Source organism: Erythrolamprus reginae, chromosome 3 (assembly GCF_031021105.1).
Source record: "Erythrolamprus reginae isolate rEryReg1 chromosome 3, rEryReg1.hap1, whole genome shotgun sequence".
Classification (NCBI taxonomy): domain Eukaryota; kingdom Metazoa; phylum Chordata; class Lepidosauria; order Squamata; family Dipsadidae; genus Erythrolamprus; species Erythrolamprus reginae.
Genome location: NC_091952.1, coordinates 250,875,723 through 250,900,119, shown reverse-complemented (window position 1 = coordinate 250,900,119; position 24,397 = coordinate 250,875,723). Strand labels below are relative to the sequence as shown.

The window sequence follows — 24,397 nt, the reverse complement described above, 5'->3', positions numbered from 1 at the left end:
TGTAAAAAAATACGACTTTAGTAATAGAGTTGTTGAATCGTGGAACTCATTACCAGACTCCATAGTATCATCCCCTAACCCCCAACATTTTACTCTTAGACTGTCCATGGTTGACCTCTCCAGATTCCTAAGAGGTCACTAAGGAGTGTGCATAAGTGCACTAGAGTGCCTTCCGATCCCTGTCCTATTGTCTCTCCTATATTTCCTATATCTTCTCTTCTATCCCTATATCTTTCTTCTATTCTCTCATTGATTATTTTATCCTATACTCTCTCTTCTATTTTTTCTCTAATTCTATTTCCTCGAAGGTGTCCTCTATTACCTTCATTGTGTATTATTGTGTATTGGACAAATTAAAAAAAATAAAAAAATAAGATAAAACAACATGCAAATTGGAAGTCAATTTTTCCAAATTTCCAGTGTGCCTGTTTGGCCATTTTCCCCCCCACCCCAGGCTTCAGTGAGTCCTGTGTGCATAAGCAGGAATGGGAGGGGGGCGATTGTGCATATGCACATCGGCAGCGTGGAGGGGTATGCATGTGGGGGGACAGGGAATGGGTGTGGACATGTGCATACACACTAGCACATGCATGGTGGCATATCACATGGTGGATGTCTTTACCCTTAACCCTTTAAATATGTCAAAGGGTTAAATAAGGTTCAGGGGGGAAGTGTTTTTAATAGGAAAGTGAACACAAGAATAAGGGGACACAATCTGAAGTTACTTGGGGGAAAGATCAAAAGCAACATGAGAAAATATTATTTTACTGAAAGAGTAGTAGATCCTTGGAACAAACTTCCAGCAGACGTGGTTCATCAATCCACAGTAACTGAATTTAAACATGCCTGGGATAAACATATATCCATCCTAAGATAAAAATATAGGAAATAGTATAAGGGCAGACTAGATGGACCATGAGGTCTATTTTTGCCGTCAATCTTCTATTTTTGTATGTTTCTATGTTTCTATGGATAGAGAAAAAATATTTTCTCTATCACACAATACTAGGATGAGGGGCACTCCCTAAAGCTCATAGGTAAGAAAGCGAGGACAAATAAAAGGAAATATTTCTTCACCCAGAGGGTCCTTGGTTTATGACCAGGAGAGGTCATAATAGCTTGATAGCTTCAAGCTATCAAGATAGGTCGTCAGCCTGGATAGCTTCAAGGCAGGATTAGACAGATTCATGGATGCCAAGTGTATCGATGGTTATTGAAATGGATGTCCATTTGCCACTCTATGTTGGTTGAGGCAGGCAGGATTCCCTTGTTAGGGTCAGGGGAAAGGGAGGGTTTTGTCTTCTCTTTCTGTTCAAGACCCCCAGGGACAATTGGTGGGCTACTGTGTGGCACAGAATGCTGGACTTGATGGGCTTTGGCCTGATTCAGCATCTCTCTTCTTATGTTCTTACGCAGACACGTCCTTTCAGCACGCAAACCAAAAAGGGTTTGCCATCACTGGTATAGAGTCTCCTGTTTGAGCAGGGGGGTTGACTAGAAGACCTTAAGGAGCTCAAGCTCCTTGTACTTTCACAATTATATTTATGAGGCTCATGAACCATCTGTTGGCCAACTAATGTTATAAATTGTATTTATTATAAGAAAAGATGTGTTGCCCAAAGTGTTATACTGTATACACAACCTTGACAATAAGGGTATAAACCTATAATGGTAAAGTAAAACCTTAGAGAAACATCAGCCCTTGACTTCCCATCTGGCATGAAGACAGATGCAAAATATGAATTAAGCAGTTCTGCTTTCTCTCCACTCTCTGTTAATTCTTTGCCATCTTCTGCTATAGGCTGACTGATTATAATCTTTGACTTTATTTTTTTATGTATTAAAAGAAACATTTTTTCAATTGTTTTTGACATTTGTTGAAAGTCTTACTTCACTGAAAGCCTTAGCTTTTCTAATTCCTCCTTTGAAGTTTGGGCTGTTGGTTGATATTTTGTCTTAATTATGTATTCCTTTTTCCATTTTTATTGGCACTTATTTTTTCTTCTTTCAGTTGGTCAGAGTGTCCTTTGTGCAACCTTGTTGGGTTTTTCCATTGTTTTCTTGTCTTTTCTTTTTAGTGGCATTGATAAAAATTACTGGTTTATCTCCACCCGTGATGTGTTTTAAAGTATGCCAGGCAAGAAAACCCCATATTTTGAAACAGCATTAACCACATATCTTGCTGTATCTAAAACAATCTCAAAAGAGTTTACATACACTGTTAAAGCAGTGTTGATGGCATTAATCTCTGTTGCCTCAATTCACTGTGTCTTCAGCCTGGGCTAGCCTGGTTAATCTGGGTTTAAACTTGGCTAGTCTGATTACTCTGGGCCTAATCCTGGCTTACTCTGTTTCTAAGTAGGAAGGGGCTATTGTGCTGTGTAAGAATGGCTTTCTCAGAAGAAAGTTTACTTTTTGCAAGATTAAATGAAACAAACTATAATCCGTGGAGCATAAATATGCAAAGTTTGTTCATTAGAGAAGGACTTTGGGATATGATAGTCTCTTCCTGATGTACTGTTGTACTGTTTTACTGCTGTTGTTAGCCGCCCCGAGTCTGCGGAGAGGGGCGGCATACAAATCCAATAAATAATAATAATAATAATAATAATAATAATAATAATAATAATGAAAAACAGAAGTTAGTTCAAAAAGAAAAAGCAACTATTGTTTTGGCCCTGGATGACAGCCAACTTGTTAATGTTAAAAGTGAACATAATGCCTTTGAAGTTTGGCAAAAATTTAAGGAGTGTGTTGTGGTTAGCTCTGGCTCAGCTCCTGCCCCAAGGAATGTGGAGGTGGATGTGGGGGAAACATCCACATGCCACAGGTCTGTTTTGCTCCAAATAGAATCTGCCGACAAAGTCTCCTCTGACCAAGGAAGTACTAGAGTGAGGTATTTGGAAAGTTTAAGGAATGGGTTAATAGGATTGAGAGACAGTTTAATTACAAGATTGGAAAGCTGATTGGCAACCAATACAGATTTTTGATGTCCTTATTTAAATGCTGATTTAAAAGAAAATGTGTATGTCAAACAAGCACCTGGTTTTGAACTGAATGATAGTTCCAAATTGCATAGATTGAACAAAGCTCTCTATGGCTTAAAGAAGTCCTCCAGGAGCTAGAATACATGTTTAGATGAAAAATTAATCCAAATAGGGTTTAGATGCAGCACAGCTGATGCGTGTGTATACACTAAGGATGGTGGAAAGAATCAAATAATGATTATTGTATATGGTTATGATATTTACATATCTGCAAGAGATGATCGGTTAAACATGCGAGTATTTAATGATCTGAACAAGTCATATATGGTAACAGACCTGGAATAAGTGAGACATTAGTTGGATATTGACATTGTAAAAACCAGGAAACAAAGATTGTATTAAAGGCAAAAGACAAAGATTGTATAATTGTGAAACATACATTCCTTGATTATGTGTATTGTAATCTGATACAGTTACATGCAGGGCACTGACAATGTGTAACAAATAAATAAAATGAAATGATAAATTTTGAAAATTTTGTGCAGTAAGTATTTTATGCTGTGGTTGGTAAATCCACAGTAACTGAATTTCAACATGCCTGGGATAAACATATATCCATCCTAAGATAAAATACAGAAAATATTATAAGGGCAGACTAGATGGACCAGGAGGTCTTTTTCTGCCATCAGTCTTCTACGTTTCTATGCTTCTATGTTTCTATAATGGTTCTTATTAGGAAAGAAAAAAATGGAATTACATAAGTAAAACATTTGCTATACAAACATCTTCACTTCAAGAATTATACATAGATAAAGATTTCCTGTTTGTTTTGTATTGTTCAGTAGATCCCATCAGTTTTCTTACTGAACCCAGACATTATTTATACATATGAAATGATTATCCAATGATAGTGATATGTTTTCCTCTGCAGTTTGTTGCTCTTCTGAGCTTTCCTGCTCCTCCCTGAAAACTCTTTGCAGAGCAACCTTGTAAGATGCTCTGGGCTGCTCCCATCCCCTCTTCCCCCTCCCAACAAAGAAATAAAGGAGTGGGTTAATGCTGCTGTTGAGAGTGGCACCTCCTAGCCCAAGGGTATGGAGGAGGGAATTAAAGGAATCAAAATATTCAATGACATAAAAGACATTCATTGGGAGAGATAAAAAGAGGAAGCAAAGAAGAGCCAGCAGGATGACGGCGAGCAACTTCCTTTGACTGAGCTGCAATTTAAACGTCATATGAATCGATAGAGTCACAGTGGACATGACCATGAAAGGCATACAAAGAAAACCATTCACAATAAGCTGGTAAAGCAGAAGAGAACTTTCAAAGGCCCCGGTTTGGAGGAGAATGAAGTGTACCATAGAGAGGAGGAAGGAGAGGATCCACATGAGGCCAGAAACCAGGGTGGGAAAATATAGAGGACGATGACAGCGATGACATAGTGGGAAAAGGAGAGCCATGCACCTCTCCAGGCTGATGGCCGTCAACAGAAACTGGCTGGCAGAATAGGTGAAAAAAAAGAAGTAAAATAATAATAAGAAGAAGAAAGGTTCAAAAACATAATTTATTTTACACACAGCTGACACTATCACAAATATTTCCCCCATGATGAGGGATACGAGGAGTCCAAAATCAGCAACGGAGAGATTCAGGATGAAGGTGGTGAAAGAATTCCTCTTAATGCAATAGGTCAGAAGAAAAATTGTCATTCCATTTCCCACCAGGCCCAAAATACAAATAATGATAAAAAATCCACAGAGAATGATTTCTGGTAAGTATTTGAAACCTTGGTCATACGGACAAATGGAGATTCTGGATATATTAGACATATTTGAAGCAATTTCCCCAATTTCGGTATCATTGAAAGAAAGGTTGGCCTTTATAGATTCAACCCAAAACACCTGTACCCTGATAATAAAAAGCAAAAAAAAAAAGTCATTATTACAGAAGTATATTCATGGGCAGGCACAAACAGACTTTATTTTATTCACACATATCAACAAGTTGCCCCCACCCTCCTTACTCACACATATCAGAGTTGCCCCCACCCTCCTTGCCTTTCGCAAGCTCCTTAAAACCCACCTCTGTTGTCAGGCATGGGGGAATTGAAAATTTTTTCTCCCTTCCCCCTAGGCTTATAGAATTTTTACATGGTATGTTTTTTGGTATGATTGGTCTCTTAAATTGGGGTTTTTTAGATTACTTTTTAATATTAGATTTGTTACATTGTTTTTTATTGTTGTTAGCCGCCCCGAGTCTTCGGAGAGGGGCGGCATAAAAATCTAAATAAACTAAACTAAACAAAACTAAGTATTTGACGTTTTGACTAGAGCCCTAAAATCAATGTTTCTTACATTGTTGGTGAATTGATACACACAAAATCCAGGGCTTTTCACCTTAAAAGACTCAAGAAGCATTTCAGGAGAATTCCCACCATTACCCATAGTCAGGCATTTGGCTGAGTGCAGACTTTAATATGATCATAACTATGATATTCTCACAATATTTTGTTTATTTTACTTACATCCCATCGTACCTTCAGAAAATCAACATTCCTCCATCACGAAGACACATATTGCAAATGCTCTCAGAATTCTCAAATGCGGATGGCCCACCCTCCAGGGAACCTGGTCCTTTATCTGACCCCTGTACTGAATTCAAAATCCTCATTTGCACACTTGGGAATCTGAGATGTCTGGACATTCATCCAAGGTGGGTTAAGATAAAAAAGAGCTAGGTAAAGATCCTTCGTAGGGGATCCTGTTTCAACTGTCACAATGGGCAGAGGAGAGCAGCCATTTCCCTTCTGCAATATTACGTAACAATTGGATGGCTGCCTTCATTCCTGCATTGAAAATATTTGGGAACATAATATACTTACAAGTGTTGGTATTCAGACCAAAAACGAGATTTGGATAATTCATATCTAGGCGCTGATCTGTTGACTAAAGAAGCAATTACAGTAAGTTATGATTATAGTTTAATAACACCAGACAGCAAAAATACTAATTAGTTTTAGAAACTTCTTCCATACAGGTATTCTTTGAGACATGGCAACTTCAAATATCAACCAACAAATGCTCTACCCTCCACATCGGCAAAAAGAATCCAAACCTCATATATGAACTGAATAAACAAACCCTCACAGCCAACCCACATTCAGTAAAAGACCTTGGAATACTAATATCAAATGACCTAAGTGCTAAAGCCCACTGCAATTATATTGCCAAAAAGGCTTCCAGAGTTGTTAACCTGGTCCTACGTAGCTTCTGCTCTGGCAATCTCACACTACTGACTAGAGCCTACAAAACTTATGCCAGACCCATCCTCGAATACAGCTCATCTGTCTGGAACCCACACTACATTTCAGACATCAACACTATTGAAAACGTCCAAAGATATTTCACCAGAAGAGCCCTTCACTCCTCCACTCGAAACAGAATACCTTACAAAAACAGACTAACTATCCTAGGTCTTGAAAGCTTAGAATTGCGGCACCTAAAACACGATTTAAGTATTGCCCACAAGATCATATGCTGCAATGTCCTTCCAGTCAACGACTACTTCACCTTCAACCGCAACAACACAAGAGCATGCAACAGATTCAAACTTAATATTAACCGCTCCAAACTTGACTGTAAAAAATATGACCTTAACAATCGAGTCGTCGATGTGTGGAACTCATTACCGGACTCTATAGTGTCTACTCCCAACCCCCAACATTTCTCCCTTAGACTCTCCACGATTGACCTCTCCAGGTTCCTAAGAGGACAGTAAGGGGCGTACATAAGTGCACTGATGTGCCTAACATCCCCTGTCCAATTGTCTTTCCTTATCTCATATATTCTATATATTCTCTCCCTCTCATCCACTCTTCTTTTTTACTTACTATCCCTATATATACTACTTAATGTCTATTTCATTCCATATGTATTGTATATTGGACAAAGAATAAATAAATAAAAATAAAAACATTACCAGGCACTTATAACCAGATGCCCCAAAAGCTATTTACATCCCTGCATCAAACATATGGCTACTACTGCACCTCCTGGTTGTTCAACTTTATACCTGACCATAGATTTTGCAGTGTCTCCTACATTGCTCCCCCATCCTGCCAGGTCCCTGAAGGGCTTTGGCCTCTTAACATTCTAGCCACTCAGCCATCTGAGGGACCCAAAATTAGGGCAGCAAAATCTAATAGTGCCTGAGGCTTTGGCCTCCTTCTCATCCACCTGGCCAAAGCAGCCTAGTGTTAGGCAGAATCAGCATTCGGACCAAGGTCTTCTTTCCATCAGGCCACCTAGAGGCTCAGCTTCTGCTGTCTTGGCTCCAGGGCCTAACAAAGCCCAACTTATCCACCTTACTAATGTGGGTAACCAACTGCACATATCCCATTATCTTCCTTGGAGACCTCAACCTACCACACATTAACTGGTCCTTAAATGAATGCAGCACGGAACCCATCCATTCTACCATATATAATATTGTCACCTATCTGGGACTCAACCAACTAGTAACTAACTATACCAGACTTGATAACTGTCTGGATCTCATCTTCTGCAACAGCAAAAGTACAATATATGGCTTACAAATAACAGAACCATTTTCCAACAGTGACCACAGCATGATAAACTTCAGTCTCAACCTAAGCCACACTATGATCCACCAAAATAATACAACACCAAAATTCAATTTCAAAAAAGTGTATGATAAATGCAGAGTGCCTACCTTTTGATATCCAAATTCTGTTGGGTTGTCTTATTTCAAGATGTCTTCATCATCGGGGTCCAGCATCAAAATAAGTCCTCTCTTCTCTCAGGATTGTGATCAAAGTATAAGCACAGAGATGGTCTTGGTTCATGATGAATTAGACATCAGTTCTTCCAGGCATTCCTTATAAAGCCATTAAATTCTGGACCATTAGTGTTTGGCTGAACTCTGCAACTAGTATGAAAAAGGTATATCTTTTTAAAAGGTCTAAATTACGGTTAGTGGGCAATTAAAATTCCTGTTTAAATTACTCTTAAGGTCTTTTCCCTCAGGACGCCAGAATGTGAAAACAATAATAGTTTCCTATACAGTTCGGGAAACAAAAACACTCTAAATATTCCTGTTAAGAGATGACCTTCTCTTGGGTTTGGCTGCATGTGGTGAAGCAGCTGCAGGAGGGACCTCTCCCCACTGTGGCGGCTTTTTCTTCTGATTCCTGAGACCTTTCGGGGGCACAGATTGTTTGGAGGACGATGTGGACAAGGAGGGACAATCCGGGCATCGATTGGCAAAGGAATTTTACAATCAGTGCGAAGGACACCCTCTCTACCAGGGATCAAAAGCACCCGCCTCAGCTGTCATCAGTATGGCAGGCATAGTTCCCTCTAAGCTGAGCAGTGAGCAATCACTCACTTAAAAATCATCATCAACTCAGAGTTTTCCAAACCTGCCCAGAAGCCGAGAGGGAAAGAGTGAGAGGGAAGGAGAGAGAGAGGAAGAGAGAGAAACAGATAGAAAAAAGAGAGGAAGGAAAAGAGAAAGAAAAAGAATGGGAGTAAGGAAGAGAGAAAGAAAATCAAAATCTAGTTTGAAACTAGCTCAACTATTTAAGTGGCATTTTGATATTGATAGAGTTGCCCTATTATGGGCTCACTGTTATAGACACACAGTACAGTATTTTGTTTTGAAATTCTCTGAGGCAAAACAGGGTGGGTTTTTTGTTTGTTTGTTTGTTTATTATTTCTGTGCCGCCCAGTCCCGAAGGGACTGCCGCTCAGACACTATACTTTTCCGCCCACCCCCCCAAAAAAATTAGAGGGAACACTGATGGTGGGCCTGAAACATCAAGGAGCCATGGCAGAGGGAGGCAAGTGAGACATGCAGATCTTTCCATTCCTCGGCAAACTGATATTGTATACGGTATACTGTGAATATTTAGTAGAACAGTTTTCAGCACAGTAAACTATATAGAAACATAGAAACATAGAAGACTGACGGCAGAAAAAGACCTCATGGTCCATCTAGTCTGCCCTTATACTATTTCCTGTGTTTTATCCTAGGATGGACATATGTTTATCCCAGGCATGTTTAAATTCAGTTACTGTGGATTTACCAACCACGTCTGCTGGAAGTTTGTTCCAAGGATCTACTACTCTTTCAGTGAAATAATATTTCCTCACGTTGCTTTTGATCTTTCCCCCAACTAACTTCAGATTGTGCCCTCTTGTTCTTGTGTTCACTTTCCTATTAAAAACACTTCCCTCCTGAACCTTATTTAACCCTTTAACATATTCAAATGTTTCGATCATGTCCCCCCTTTTCCTTCTGTCCTCCAGACTATACAGATTGAGTTCATTACGTCTTTCCTGATACGTTTTATGCTTAAGACCTTCCACCATTCTTGTAGCCCGTCTTTGGACCCGTTCAATTTTGTCAATATCTTTTTGTAGGTGAGGTCTCCAGAACTGAACACAGTATTCCAAATGTGGTCTCACCAGCGCTCTATATAAGGGGATCACAATCTCCCTCTTCCTGCTTGTTATACCTCTAGCTATGCAGCCAAGCATCCTATTTGCTTTTCCTACTGCCCGACCACGCTGCTCACCCATTTTGAGACTGTCAGAAATCACTACCCCTAAATCCTTCTCTTCTGAAGTTTTTGCTAACACAGAACTGCCAATGCAATACTCAGATTGAGGATTCCTTTTCCCCAAGTGCATTATTTTACATTTGGAAACATTAAACTGCAGTTTCCATTGCTTTGACCATTTATCTAGTAAAGCTAAATCATTTACCATATTACAGACCCCTATAAACTTTGGGGGGAAAAAGGAAGAGATGGCTTCATAAGGAGATCAAGGGAAATTGCCTTACAAGTTACAAAAAGCGGCAATGGTGACTCTGACAGTTTGACAGTCAGCTGAGAATGGAAGCGGCTAGGAACAGAAAGCAGACCGGAGGTTTAAAATGCCGATATAAGAGACATTAAGATTTTAATTATAATATAAATTAAAATGTAAATGTAAAAAAATAAGATGAGATTAAACAAAGATGTTATCTGCATTATTTATGCAAGTTTGCTAAATTATTATTTCTTTCAATTGCCATTGAATTTGCCTTTGGGTACAGCATGAAAGACGAATGGGCAAAGCATCGTAGAGAATATCTATGTGCTTCTTAAGAATTAACATTGATTGATGGCATATAACCAGTCAAATATGGATGTATGATAAATGCAGAGTGCCTACCTTTTGATATCCGAATTCTGTTGGGTTGTCTTATTTCAAGATGTCTCCATCGTGGGGATCCAGCATCAAAATAAGACCTCTCTTCTTTCAGGATTGTCATCAAAGTATAAACCCAGAGATGGTCTTGGTTCACGATGAATGAGACACCAGTTCTTCCAGACATTCCTTATAAAGCCATTAAATTCTGGACCATTAGTGTTTGGCTGAACTCTGCAACAAGTATGAAAAAGGTATATCTTTTTAAAAGGTCTAAATTACAGTTAATGGGCAATTAAATTTCCTGTTTAAATTACTCTTAAGGTCTTTTCACTCAGGATGCAAAACAATAATAGTTTCCTATACAGTTCAGGGAACAAAAACACTCTAAATATTCCATTGGAGTTTTTTGATTCAGTTCTATTCTGATGAAATCAAACTAGAAGGCATTGAGCGGGATGCCATTGTTAGCCCTTGAAGTTTCTCCAGATCAGGAGCCAGACTTGCCAAAATTTGGTCATATGTTGTATCTCCTTAAAGTTTAGTTCTAGCTGCCTTTTTCATTGTGTGTTTTACATGACTCTTCAGAGAGGGGCGGCATACAAATCTAATAAATTATTATTAATTATTATTATTATTAGGAATCCTGTATCAAGCTTTGAAGGGTATTCAGCCTGCTTTCATTTTTAATTCTTTTACAGCTCACCAACAGATGTGGGTGATAAGGGAAGGAGGGATTGCAATGTGCGATGCAGAGGATAACAAGAAACTATTGTATGGGAACCAAGGACACTCCAGCAGTTGTGAGCTAGAGGCATGGACTTTTTTCCATAACAACACCTGGATAACTAATTGGACAATGTGTCCTGCACTAATGGGGGGGTTTTCTATATTTAATTATATATTGAATTGGCTTTGGCCTGCCACAGTAGCACAGAATTAGGCAAATTGGGAGGAGTAGTTGAAAGAGAGGAAAGTAATAGCCACAACAATTTTGCTTCTTGGAGTCCAAGGTCATCTTTTGTTCTGTGTCAGCTGAACAAAAGAGGAAGTTGGTGAATTCTTTCACTCGGACTGGTCCACGTGATGAACTTGTGGGTGTGGGGATGTGAGATGAACCTTAACCTGGGTGGACTACTGGAAAGATTTTTATTTATTTATTCATTTGTCCAATACACAAATACATAGGAAGAAAAACAGACATGTGGTAATATATATAAGGGTGAAAGTGAACTTAGAGGAGAAGATATATGAAAGGAAGAGAATATATATGATAGGTGAAAGAAAGGAAAGACAATTGGACAGGGGACCAAAGACACACCAGTGCACTTATGTACGCCCCTTACTGGCCTCTTAGGAACCTGGAGAGGTCAATCATGGAGAGTCTAAGGGAGAAATGTTGGGGGTTAGGGGTTGACAAAATTGAGTCCGGCAATGAGTTCCACGCTTCGATAACTCGATTGTTGAAATCATATTTTTTACAGTCAAGTTTGGAGTGGTTTGTATTAAGTTTGAATCTGTTGCGTGCTTTTGTGTTATTGCGGTTGAAGCTGAAGTAGCCATTGACCAGTAGGACGTTGCAGCTGTTAGTATTAGAATGACCGAAACGTAACCAACGTGGCTCTGCTAATAAATCGAACCTTATGTGAGAGAACTGAAGTGGAATCTGATTTATCTGCTATTTAGGGCGTGGACAAAAGGTTTACATTAAGAAATTGGATTGTCTCATCAGTGCTTGTGACTTAGGTTCATTAGGTGGGACCTTGACATCTTGGTTCCCCTCCCCACCTTTCAGGCTCTATTGCATGTTCTGGTTTATTTATGATTTTTTGGAGGGCTTTACTGGGTTTGTATATAATGATTATCTCAATTGGTTCTACTCATCTGTTGGTGTTTTCTGGTGGATAACCAGCTAAACATAGGCCAGCAATGTGCAGCAGCAGCTAAAAAAGCCAACACAATCCTAAGCTGCATGAACAGGGGGATACACTCCAAGACCAGAGAGGTGATAATACCACTCTATAAGGCCCTGGTCAGACCTCAGCTGGAGTATTGCATCCAGTTCTGGTCACCACACTTCAAAAGAGATATAGAGACTCTGGAAAGAGTGCAGAAAAGAACAACTAAAATGATAAAGGGACTAGAGACCAGGCCATACGAGGAAAGGTTGCTGGAACTGGGCATGGATAGTCTACTAAAAAGAAGAGCCAGGGGGGACATGATAGCTGTATACAGGTACTTAAGGGGAGGGGGACACATTATTTTCCAGGGCATCAGAGGGCCAGATGAGGAACAATGGTTGGAAGCTGACCAAGGAAAGATTCAACCTGGAGATAAGGAAGAACGTCCTGAAGGTGAGAGCAATCAACCAGTGGAATGGCCTGCCAGCGGAGGTTGTCAACTCCCCAACTTTGGACATTTTCAAGAGGAGGTGGACTGTCATTTGGCTGGAGTGCTGTAGGGTTCCCTGCTTAAGCAGGGGATTGGACTTGATGACCTGCAAAGTCCCTTTCAACTCTAATAAATAAGTAAGTAAGTAAGTGAGTGAGTGAGTGAATGAATGAATGAATGAATGAATGAATGAATGAATGAATGAATAAATAAATAAATAAATAAATAAAATTTGCCATCCTTCTCACAGCTTTTCTTAAAAGGAGCTGATTTCCAGTAAAGGAACTCAATTTGCACTTCTACATGATATTTAGCCATGCCTCTGTTTTTAACCAAAGGAGTTGCATGAGTTTGAGAAAATGTGCATTTGGGCAATTTTATGCATAGGGTGTGGATTTGCCTGCATGCCAAATTATATAACAATTCTGGAGAGATTTCATAGGGGCCCATGAGATTTCTCAGGGCAGTTGATTCCTAACCCTTAATAAACATCAAGCACTTTTCATCTCTGTTCAAGATACCAGCTATTCTGTTAAGTGAGCTAGCCTTCTTTTTCCCATTATCTTAAGTGAAAATCATTGTTCTGTTAATACGACTCCTATTCAAGGGATGGTCAGCAGATGTTTCTTAAAAGGCAATTCTAGAATGCTCTTTTTTACATCTTTTTTAGATCCATTCCAACATTATCTCCATTGCACAATTTTATAATATTAAACAGAAATTTCTTTTTTGGGGGGAAGTATATATATGTATACTTATACTTATATAATACATATAATATCACATGTTTTGCTGAATTTTTAAAATTAAGGGAGACTAGGATAGTGCTATTTCGGCCTTGTTCTGGCCTCATCAGCTAGCCATACCCTTACTGGGATTTGATCCTGGGGGCTCTGCCTTGTAAGGCAGAGAATTAACCTCTAGGCCACCAGATCTGATCCCTTCAGCTTTGTACCAGGGAGGGGCTATATTTATATATATATATATATATATATATATATATATATATGTTTTTCTTATGTCGGATGACCCTGGTATATTTTTAAGGAACGTCACAGCTCCTTTTTTTTGCCTCTAGGCCCAGCCCAGGGCCACTGCAAGGCAGTAATATATTTATAGCCGACAAACTATATTTTGTATGTGTTAAATGTTTTTAGCTGGAATTTTTGTTCCAGCTAAAAACATTTAACACATATATATATATATATATATATATATATATATATATATATATATATATATATATATATGGAATTCTTTTTCGGGGGGAAGTATATACATACAGAACATAGTTTGTTGGCTTATTAACGGCCTTGAAATGGCCCTGGGTTGGGCCTAGATAGATAGATAGATAGATAGATAGATAGATAGATAGATAGATAGATAGATATCTGTATGATTAATATATATATAGCTGGCCCCACCCCATCCTTCTTATCTTTGCTTCCCTTGGGCCTAGTGCAAGCACTGGTGGCGTGGAAGCCCCCACAGTTCCCACACGCATGTCTGAACCTGCATAGGGGACGAAAACACACCCTTTTGGCTGCAAACTCATGACACGGAGGGGCAAGATTTGCCGTGCCTTCCCCACTTGCACGGGCCTCTGGTGTCGCCGCCGGTTTATCCTCCATGTAGTGACCACTATCTGTGTGGTTGCCACCACCGGCCCACGCAAGCTGGGTTGCTTTGAGCCACAAATCCGGGACAACCATGTCCCAGGGAAGTGTGGAATCAAAAGCTACCCACATTCTTAATGCCTCGTCATATTGACGCCAAACCGTGCCTTTGTATTCAAAATGAGCACTTGCAATAAGGTCAATGTACTTGAGCATAGAGGCAGCCTGTGTGGGCTCCCTCTGAATGACCACCGACATATAGGTTAAAAAGGTGTACAGCCATGAGCTGAAACACCTATTAACCCTGACCTTTTTGGGCTTATCTGCCTTAGCCTCCTCCTCTTTTTCCTTCTTAGGGACTTCTCTATTCAGAAGGGAGAATAGATCCACATATTCCCCCTTCCAAATCCGCTCCCTAATGGAGAGATGCAGGTGAAACCCTAAAGGTGTGGAGGGTAACCCCCAAGGAATGGCAACTCCCCGTACTGAAGCCAAGGGGTCTAGTACCGGAGAAACCCCCACGGTCCCATCGCCCAACCCTGTCGAGGGCACTGAAGCTGTCGAAGGGGCCTGGGTCACCGCAGTAGCAGTGGGTGAAGCCCACACCTGACTGCAGGTGAGGGCCAGATTACCCATGTATGTCTTGACCCCACTCCTTTCAACCGGTGGCATAAGGGCCTGCCCAGCCAAAGGGAGGGGTGGTGTAAATGTTCGGTGCAGTGCTGTCTCACCTGACCCCAAAGGGGTAGAAGTCATCCACAAAGGCCCAGCTCCCACTGAGCCAGGAGTTGCTGTCATCTGCCCGGTCTGGGCCGCTGGTTCACCTGGTGGCCTGCCAAGGGCCGCTGGAGCTGAAGGGATGGGGCCTCCAGGCCCGTACACTGACCGCCAGCGTGCATCCAATTCATCCAACCTTTTGATTACCCTGGACCAAGCATGAGCAGGTACATTAGAATCACCCGTTGGGGGTTCCCTTATCCTACTCCCCCGCCTGGCCTGGGCTTGGGCCTCTTCTTGGGCCAACCAGGCCCTGACCGAGGGCCTCATGGCTCTCCTGGGCCTCGCTACCGTCTCCGAGGTCGGAGGTAGAGGTTTCTGCCTTTTAGGAGCCATGACCAGTTAAAACAAAAGGCGATGTTGAATGAAAATTCAAAAACCCCCTTGTTTTCTGCTAGGGGGAAAAAGAGCTCCCTCAGGCACCCCTCTGGCTCACGAGGCCTAAGAGGTTCAGCTGCAAGGCCGCCCCCCCCCCCCCAAAAAAAATGGGCCTACCAAGGCCGAAATAGGAAAATGTTCCCCGAAAAGGAGAAGGCTACAGCCCAAGAAGATTCCCCCCCCCAATATCCTCTCCCCCCCCTCCGCACCTCCAAACCAGGCCTTGGCCCAAGTTGCAGCCTTCAAAATGGCCGACGCCACGAGGCTGCTCAAAATTTGAAGGGCAAACCCTAGCCGGGTGTTTGCCTGCTCGTCGTCGGGGCGAAAAGGAGGCCCAAAGCCTTTTATAGGGCTGGCAGGCTCCGCCCCCCGACAACATCATCGGCCTGAGCTGATGCCCAAAGATGGCTGGGATCTCGCAATATCTCGCGAGATCCCGACCAACAAGATGGCTGCTACACCGAGGGCCGTGTCTCCCTGGCCCTGTGGCAAATCCGGGCCAGGGGTAAGCCACCGGCCGTGCAATATGATGATGATATTTATATATGTGCAAGAGATGATCGGTTAAACATGCGAGTATTTAATGATCTGAACAAGTCATGTATGGTAACAGACCTGGGATATGTAAGACATTAGTTGGATATTGACATTGTATAAACCAGGAAACAAAGATTGTATTAAAGGCAAAAGACAAAGATTGTATAATTGTGAAACCTACATTCCTTGATTATGTGTATTGTAATCTGATATAGTTACATGCAGGGTACTGACAACGTCTAACAAATAAATAAAATGAAATAATAAATTTTGAAAATTTTGTGCAGTAAGTATTTTACTGTGGTTGGTAAATCCAGAGTAACTGAATTTAAAAATGCCTGGGATAACCGTATATCCATCCTAAGATAAAATACAGAAAATAAGGGCAGACTAGATGGACCAGGAGGACTTTTTCTGCCGTCAGTCTTCTACGTTTCTATGTTTCTATAATGGTTCTTATTAGGAAAGAAAAAAATGGAATTACATAAGTAAAACATTTAGTATACAAACATCTTCACTTCAAGAATTATACATAGATAAAGATTTCCTGTTTGTTTTGTATTGTTCAGTAGATCCCATCAGTTTTCTTACTGAACCCAGAAATTATTTATAGACATGAAATGATTATCCAATGAAAGTGGTATGTTTTCCTCTGCAGTTTGCGGCTCTTCTGAGCTTTCCTGCTCCTCCTTGGAAACTCTTTGCAGAACAAACTTGTAAGATGCTCTGGGCTCCTCCCTTCCCCTCTTCCCCCTCCCAACAAAGAAATAAAGGAGTGGGTTAATGCTGCTGTTGAGAGTGGCACATCCTAGCCCAAGGGTCTGGAGGAGGGGAACCAAAATATTGAATGAGGAACCAAAATATTGAATGACATAAAGGACATTCATTGGGAGAGATAAAAAGAGGAAGCAAAGAAGAGCCAGCAGGACGATGGTGATCAACCTCCGTTGACTGAGCTGCAATTTAAACCTCCTATGAATCGATAGAGTCACAGTGGACACGACCATGAGAGGCATACAAAGAAATCCATTCACAATAAGCTGGTAAAGCAGAAGTGAACTTCCAAAGGCCCCGGTTTGTAGGAGAATGAAGTGTACCATAGAGAGGAGGAAGGAGAGGATCCAGATGAGGCCAGAAACCAGGGTGGGCAAATATGGAGGACGGTGGCAGCGATGCCACAGTGGGAAGAGGACAGCCACGCACTTCTCCAAGCTGATGGCCATCAACAGAAAGTGGCTGGCAGAATAGGTGAAAAAAAAGAGGTAAAATAATAATAATAAGAAGAAGAAGAAGAAGAAAGTTTCGACAACATCATTTATTTTACCCACAACTCTTGCAAATATTTCCACCATGACGAGGGATGCGAAGACTCCAAAATCAGCAACGGAGAGATTCAGGATGAAGGCGGTGAAAGAATTCCTCTTAATGCAATGGGTCCAAAGAAAAATTGTTGTTCCATTTCCCACCAGGCCCAAAATACAAATAATGGCAAATAATCCACAGAGAGGGCTTTCTGTTAAGTTGTCATGTCCTTGGTCATACGGAAAAGAGAAGAATCCAGATATTTTAGACATATTTGAAGCAATTTCCCCAATTTCGGTATCATTGAAAGAGATGTTGGCCTTTATATGTTCAACATAAACCACACGTATCCTGATAATAAAAAGAAACCAAAAAAACAATATGATTATTGCAGAAATATATTTATGGGAAGACACAAACAGACTTTATTTTAATTACACATATCAACAAGTATTTGACGTTTTGACTAGAGCCCTAAAATCAATGTTTCTCACATTGTTGGTGAAATGATACACTCAAAATCCAGGGCTTTTTACCTTAAAAGATTCAAGAAGCATTTTGGGAGAATTCCCACCATTACCCTATAGTCAGGCATTTTGGCTGATGTTGTGATTCAGCTTGAGGCTCCTCAGGGACTGTCTGGAGCTCTGCCGGATCCATGCCCAGAGGAGGAGGACAGTGACCAGAAGGGGGAGGACCAGGCAGACTGGGGAGAGGAACGTCAGGAAGAGGAGGAGGGAGAGCAGCCTGAGACCCCCGGGGGGGGGGGCTCTCCCCAGCTAGTAGCCTGGATTCATTGGATGAAGACGCACAGGCTAAAATAGACATGAGGCAGAGACGTGCATCTCAAAGAAGGGGCCAATTAGAAAGGTATTTCCATCCCTGAATTGGCAACAGCTGGGTTTGGGTGTGGTTCTCCTCAGCAGGGTTGAAAAGGCAGGCCCGCCCTTACAGTCTTGTGGAGAGTTATCAATTGGGAGTCCTGTGACCTTGCTTCGATTCTTGGCGTCTCTGATCTTGGCTTGTGGCCTAGAAGGCTGAAAGATTTGGGGGAGGCGTGGGTTTTATTATCTCCAGTGTTGTTTTTGCCAGCAAGAATTCTGTTTTATTGCCTGGCCTTCGTGAAACCTCTGTGAAGCTTCATTGTGTTCCTGTCTGTAAGAACAGTTTTTGTTACCTGTATTTGCTTTCCAGTATATAAACTGCCTTTGCTTTTTACCAGTGTGTCTGGATACTCTTTTTGGTTGGTGTTGGCGTCTGGGGGGACCCAGACAGAACAGCTGAGGGCGGACTTTAATATTATCATAACTATGATATTCTCACAATATTTTGTTTATTTTACTTCCATCCCATCGTACCTTCAGAAAATCAACATTCCTCCATCACGAAGACGTTACCAAATTGACACATATTGCAAATTCAGAATTCTCAAATGGGGATGACCCACCCTCCAGGGAACCTGGTCCCTTATCTGATCCCCTGTACTGAATTCAAAATCCTCATTTGCTCTCTTGGGAATCTGAGGTGTCTGGACATTCATCCAAGGTGGGTTAAGATAAAACAGAGCTAGTTAAACATCCTTCATAGGGGATCCTGTTTCAACTGTCACAAATGCACGGCTGGCGGTTTTAGCGCCAGCCGAAATTACCTGCGGGGTCGGGAGACGCTGCCGGCAGCTCTTCCAAGTCCGGACTTCCGGGTTCCTTGGAACCCGGAAATTCGGCTTTTGGCAGCGCGCCAGGGCGGCGCGCTGCCTGTTGGGTTTTGTGGGAGGTCTTGGATCGCCCTATTTAAGGGCAATCTGGACAAGACCTCCCCCTTGCCTTGGCTCTTAATGCGAACAACCTGTCGCTGGTTGTTCGCTTCTTGCACTGCGCACGTGGCGAGGCCTGTTACGGGGCCTTGCCCAGGTTTGGCGAATTCGAGGCAACGGCCTCGGATTCAAGATTTTATTTCAATTTTGCATTTGGGTGGCAGAGGCTTGGGTCTTTGTGGGTTTTAGCCAGGCAGGGGTTGTTAAGGGTTTGGCTTGCCAGCCATCGGGAGGGGTGGGAGTCAACACACACCCCGTGCGGCCCCCCCTCGTGTGACACCCCCCTTGCGTACCCCCCATTTTCACACACGCCCACACCCCCTTTTAATTGGGGGAGAGTAGGGTTGCTTGCCCTCCATTATAAGGGGTGGGAGTTTTGCCACGTGGTGGGGACTAAATGGGCCTCGCCTGGGTCGGTAGGCCTTCTGGGAGCAGAGGCCTAGGCCTCTGCTTTTTTCATTGTGCCAAGGGAAAGGGGTTTTTTTCTGAGGGGTTTTTTATTTTATTTTATTTTATCTTGTTTTTGTCCTATTTGGAATAGGATCTGATTTTATTCATTTTCCTTTTATCCGGGATAGAAACATAACAACATAGAAGCTGGCATCAGAAAAGACCTCATGGTCCATCTGCTCTGCCCTTCTACTATTTCCTGTATTTTAATTTACAATGGATATATTTATCCCAGGCATGTTTAAATTCGTTGCTGTGGTTTTGCCAACCACATCTGTAGAAGTTTGTTCCAAGGATCTACTCTTTTAGTGAAATAACATTTTCCCATGTTGCCTTTGTTTTCCCCCCCACTTGACTGCAGATAGTGTCCCCCTTTTCTTGTGTTCACTTTTCTGTTACGAACACTTTTCCTGAACCATTTAATCCTTTATGTATCTAAATGTTTTTATCATGTCCCCCCTTTGGCTTCTGTCTCCAGACTATACAGATTGGGTTCATTAAGTCTTTCCTGATACGTTTTATATTTAGGACCTTTCACCATTCTGGTAGCCCATCTTTGGACCCTTTCCATTTTGTCATAATTTATGGTAAGGTCTCCTAAACTGAACACAGTACTCCAAAGGTGGTCTCACCAGCGCTTTATATAAGGGGATCCATTCTCCCTCTTCCTACTTGCTATTCCTCTAGCTATGCAGCCAAGCATCCTATTCCCTTTTTTACCGCCCGACCACACTGCTCACCTATTTTGGTGAGGGGCTAGGGGCCTTACCTCTTCCCCCCCATTGGGTGGGTGGGGTTACGGGCCCTTGGGGGCTTGGTAAAGCCAACCCCTTAAGGGTTTCGGCTATGGTCGTCAGGGCAGGGCCCCAGTGTTTCGGCAAGGATTTTTAGGTTTGGGGCTTTGCTAAATTGGCTTTCCCGACAGGGTTACTTGGGTTTTTCCCCCCTTCAGGGACCTCCACGCCCCCCCCCCATCTGGGTGGCCAGGAGGTTTTAGGCCTTTGTGGGCCTACAATTTTGTATATCTTGAATTTCGTTTTTCAAGGCTCCCATAGGCATGGCCCCCAAGAGGCGAGCCTCTTCACAGGGTCTCCTGGGTCCTCACCCTCGGGGGGGGGCAAGGCCCCCACGAGGAGGGCTGGGGAGGTGGGGGAGGTAGTCCCTCCCCTCCCTCTAGGCCGCTCCCTCCAGGTAACCAGGCCACCTTTGGGCCCAAGCCAATTTTATCTGCTCAATCCTTTTCTCCCCCTTTTTAGATCGCCTGGACTGCATGATGCCCGCTGGGAAGCCGCCTTTGGGGCTCGCGGATACAGGCCCTCAGCAGCATTTGGAGCCCCTCCAGGCAACGAAGAAGTCCAGGATCCGGCTCTGGACCAGAGCGGCCTTGCATCAAGGGATCTCAGTGCGACAGCTGGGGCCCCCCTGGGGCCCCATTGGATGGCAAGGGTGAGTCAGTTGCTTATGCACTCACACCGGTTTTACAGGGGTTACCCACCTTAACCCCCCCAGTGGGGCCAGCCGGTCTGGGGCCCCCTTTGGGGCCCAGCACTCCAACAAGGTGCTTCCAGGTTTGGGGCACTACTGTCCAACCGGCTTGACCCCGACCGGGGGCCCCATTGGTGAGCACGGTTACATCGGAAGGGGGGGGTGCCAGGGCGGGGTTCTCCTACACAGTGGGAACCCAGTCGGCTACTGCAGTAGTGGGGGGTCTGTGGCTGTACCGAGTGTTGCCCCCCCTTACGGCCGCTTTGTCTGCAGTGGGGATAGCCAGTAACAGCGTGGCCACTGCATCTGACCCCATGGGGACGGCCCCCTTTTGGACTTCCATCCACTCCCCTGGGACATCATCTCCACCCCTCGATCAGGGATAAGATATGGCGAGGTGAATATATGGACCCTACCCGTTGGATAGGAAGTGCCCAAGAAGGAGGGGGACGACGAGGCCCGGACTGAGTGGACCATAAAGGTTAAGGTCTGAGTTTTCAGGTCCTAGCTTTATGCCTTACTGACCTATGCCACCATACTAGTCGGAATGCCTAGCAACATTGCGTGAGGCATTCCGATTGAGGGTGGCCTATGATCCTGCCCAGCATTGGGACAGGAGGCGCCCGACCATGTTTCTGGGCGACCCGGCAGAGTGGGACTGGACAACGGACTGATAGCGGCCATCTGATGGAAGAGGAGGAGCCGGCCGCACCCCGCACTGCGGCAGGGCAGGGTGTTTGAGCCACCAAAATTTGTTTTGAGTCCTCTGCCAAGGGCTCTTGTGGACGCTCCTCCTGTGAATTTCGGCACGCCTGTGCAGTGGGTGGGGGCCCCCACGCCACACACATGTGTACACCCCCCAAGTGGATAGGAACACCAGGGATAGGACTAAACAGGCCGTTCCCGCAGCCAACAGGTTCCAGCCCGGTCAAACTTGGCCATTTGAACGGGTGCCTGCAGGGAGATCGCTAGCCCTCAGGGTTTTAAGGATGGTTTTCAGATTCCTTAGCAGGGCCCGGGAAGGCTTTTCTTTCTGAAAACCTTAAGCGCCAGGGAATGCAGAAGGGCCATCATCCAGTGTTCTTTTGGGTGTAGAACTAGGTTCTTCCACGCAGTCTTGTGACTGCCGGAGGAGAAGTTGGGAAGATTTCTTCCATCCTCCCCACTAGAGGACGACACCCCGCCAGAGAACGCAAAATCCCGCAGATAAATCACTGGCTTAAAGGATGGTGTCGCCATAAGAACTTCGGCTTCCTCGACCATGGCCTGCACTATCTCCAAGAAGGGCTTCTAGCAAGCGATGGGCTACACCTCACTATAGCGGGGAAGAACCTCCTAGGCAACCGACTAGCCCAACTCATCAGGAGGGCTTTAAACTAGCTCTGAGAGGGGAGGGTGACCAAACTATACGACAAAACACTGAACAAAACAAGGAAGGGGAACGGGACAAGCCTACAAACAAACCTGAGAATAAAAAATTTCTACCTGCAAACAAACACAAACATCTAAAATGCCTGTACACGAATGCACAAAGCTTGGGAAACAAACAGGATGAACTGGAATTATTAATACACGAGGGCCAAAACGATCTAATTGGAATCACAGAAACCTGGTGGGACGAAACACACGCCTGGAACACACAGATAATGGGTTACAACCTCTTCAAGAAGAACAGGTCAAACAAGAAAGGAGGAGGTGTTGCACTATACATCAAAGACCACTACAACTGCCACAGAACTACATCCAACCAAAGATGATAACCCCCTAGAAATCATATGGGTCAACATAAAAGAAAAAAGAGCAACACCACAATTGGAGTATACTACAGACCACCCAATCAAACAGACACAATGGACGACCTCTTCACATGCCAACTAACAGACATATGCAACAAACACAGCACGACAATAATGGGGGACTTCAACTACCAGACATCAACTGGAAAATTAACTCAGCACCAAGCGGAAAGTCTGCCAAATTTCTTTCCAGTCTAGCTGACAACTTTCTAACCCAAAAAGTTGAAACAGGAACCAGAGGGAATGCTATATTAGACCTAATACTAACAAACAGGGAAGAAACAATAGAGGGAACAGAAGAAGAAGGGAAACTGGGAGAGAGCGACCACGTCATCCTCAAATTCAACATAGTGCAATCACTAGCTACTATACCCAACACCATTACAGTCCCAGACTTCAGAAAAGCGGACCTTTAACAAGCTCAGAGCAAACCTTGAACAATGCCCCTGGAACGAACTCTTAGAAGGAAAAACCACTCAGGAAGCCTGGGTGATCCTAAAAAAACAGCATCATAGACGCCCAAAACAACGCAATCCCCATGAAAAGGAAAAAGGGGAAAACCAAAACTAAACCTGCATGGCTAAACAAAGCCCTCGCAGATGACATAAAAGGAAAAAAAGCTAAGTACAAACAATGGAAAGAAGGGACTCATAACCAAAGCGGAATATCAGCAAACAGCCAGTCCTGCAACACAAAATAAAAACAGCAAAGGCACAATATGAACAACACCTTGCAGCGGAAGTCAAAGACAACAAAAAAAGATTCTTCCAACACATCAACAATAAGAAGAAAATCAAAGAAACAATCATCACACTAAAAAACGAAGAGGGTAGAGAAATCACAGACAGCAATGACCAAGCACAGCTACTCAACGCCTACTTTGCATCAGTCTCACACAAAAGGGAACCTCCCTCCAACCAATCTCAACATAGACAAAAGCACAGTGAGGGACTACCTGAGGGAACTCAACGAATACAAAATCACCAGGGCCAGACGGACTTCACCCCAAAGTCCTAAAAGAATTGGCAGACACCATAATGGAACCACTCCTCCTCATCTACCAAATATCCTGGATCACTGGAGACCTACCGGAAGACTGGAAGCGAGCTGATGTAGTCCCCATCCACAAAAAAGGCAAAAAGACCGACCCAGGTAACTACAGACCAATCAGTCTGACCTCTATACCTGGAAAAATACTGGAGAAAATAATCAAAAAACAACTTACCCACTTCCTAGAAACAAACAAGATCATATCCAATAGCCAGCACGGATTCATCAGAAACAAATCATGCCAAACCAATCTCATATCATTTTTCAACACCATAACCAAGTCAGTTGACCAACGCAACTCAGTGGACCTCACATACTTGGACTTCAGTAAGGCTTTCGATAAAGTCGACCACAATCTCCTAATCCACAAACTAGAAAAAATGGAGTAGATTACTACACATGTAGATGGATAAACAGTTGGCTGACCAACCGCACCCAACGAGTTGTCCTCAACGGCACCAAATCCACATGGAAAAAAGTAGACAGTGGAGTACCACAGGGCTCTGTCCTGGGTCCTGTACTCTTTAACATCTTCATCAACGACCTGGACGAGGGAATAAAAGGGGAACTAATAAAATTTGCAGATGACACCAAGCTG

At 43.1% G+C, this 24,397-nt stretch overlaps 1 protein-coding gene across 1 annotated transcript; it reads right to left on the bottom strand.

Annotated features, from left to right (window-relative positions):
- Positions 1–16,490: 16,490 nt before the first annotated feature.
- On the bottom strand, positions 16,491–17,865 carry LOC139165486 (mas-related G-protein coupled receptor member H-like). Its single transcript, XM_070748662.1, has 2 exons — positions 17,786–17,865; positions 16,491–17,556 (listed from the first exon to the last, which is right to left on the bottom strand). The coding sequence occupies exons 1-2, from the start codon at positions 17,863–17,865 to the stop codon at positions 16,491–16,493; spliced, it is 1,146 nt and encodes a 381-aa protein (XP_070604763.1).
- Between the last annotated feature and the right edge of the window lie 6,532 nt (positions 17,866–24,397).

Bases quoted from the DNA above. Each gene is read 5' to 3' on its own strand.
- LOC139165486 (XM_070748662.1), bottom strand. From the start codon at position 17,865: ATGGATCCGGCAGAGCTCCAGACAGTCCCTGAGGAGCCTCAAGCTGAA. The intron at 17,557-17,785 runs GTAATGGTGGGA...TTTTATTATCAG, and splicing joins CCAAAATGCCTGACTATAGG to GATACGTGTGGTTTATGTTG.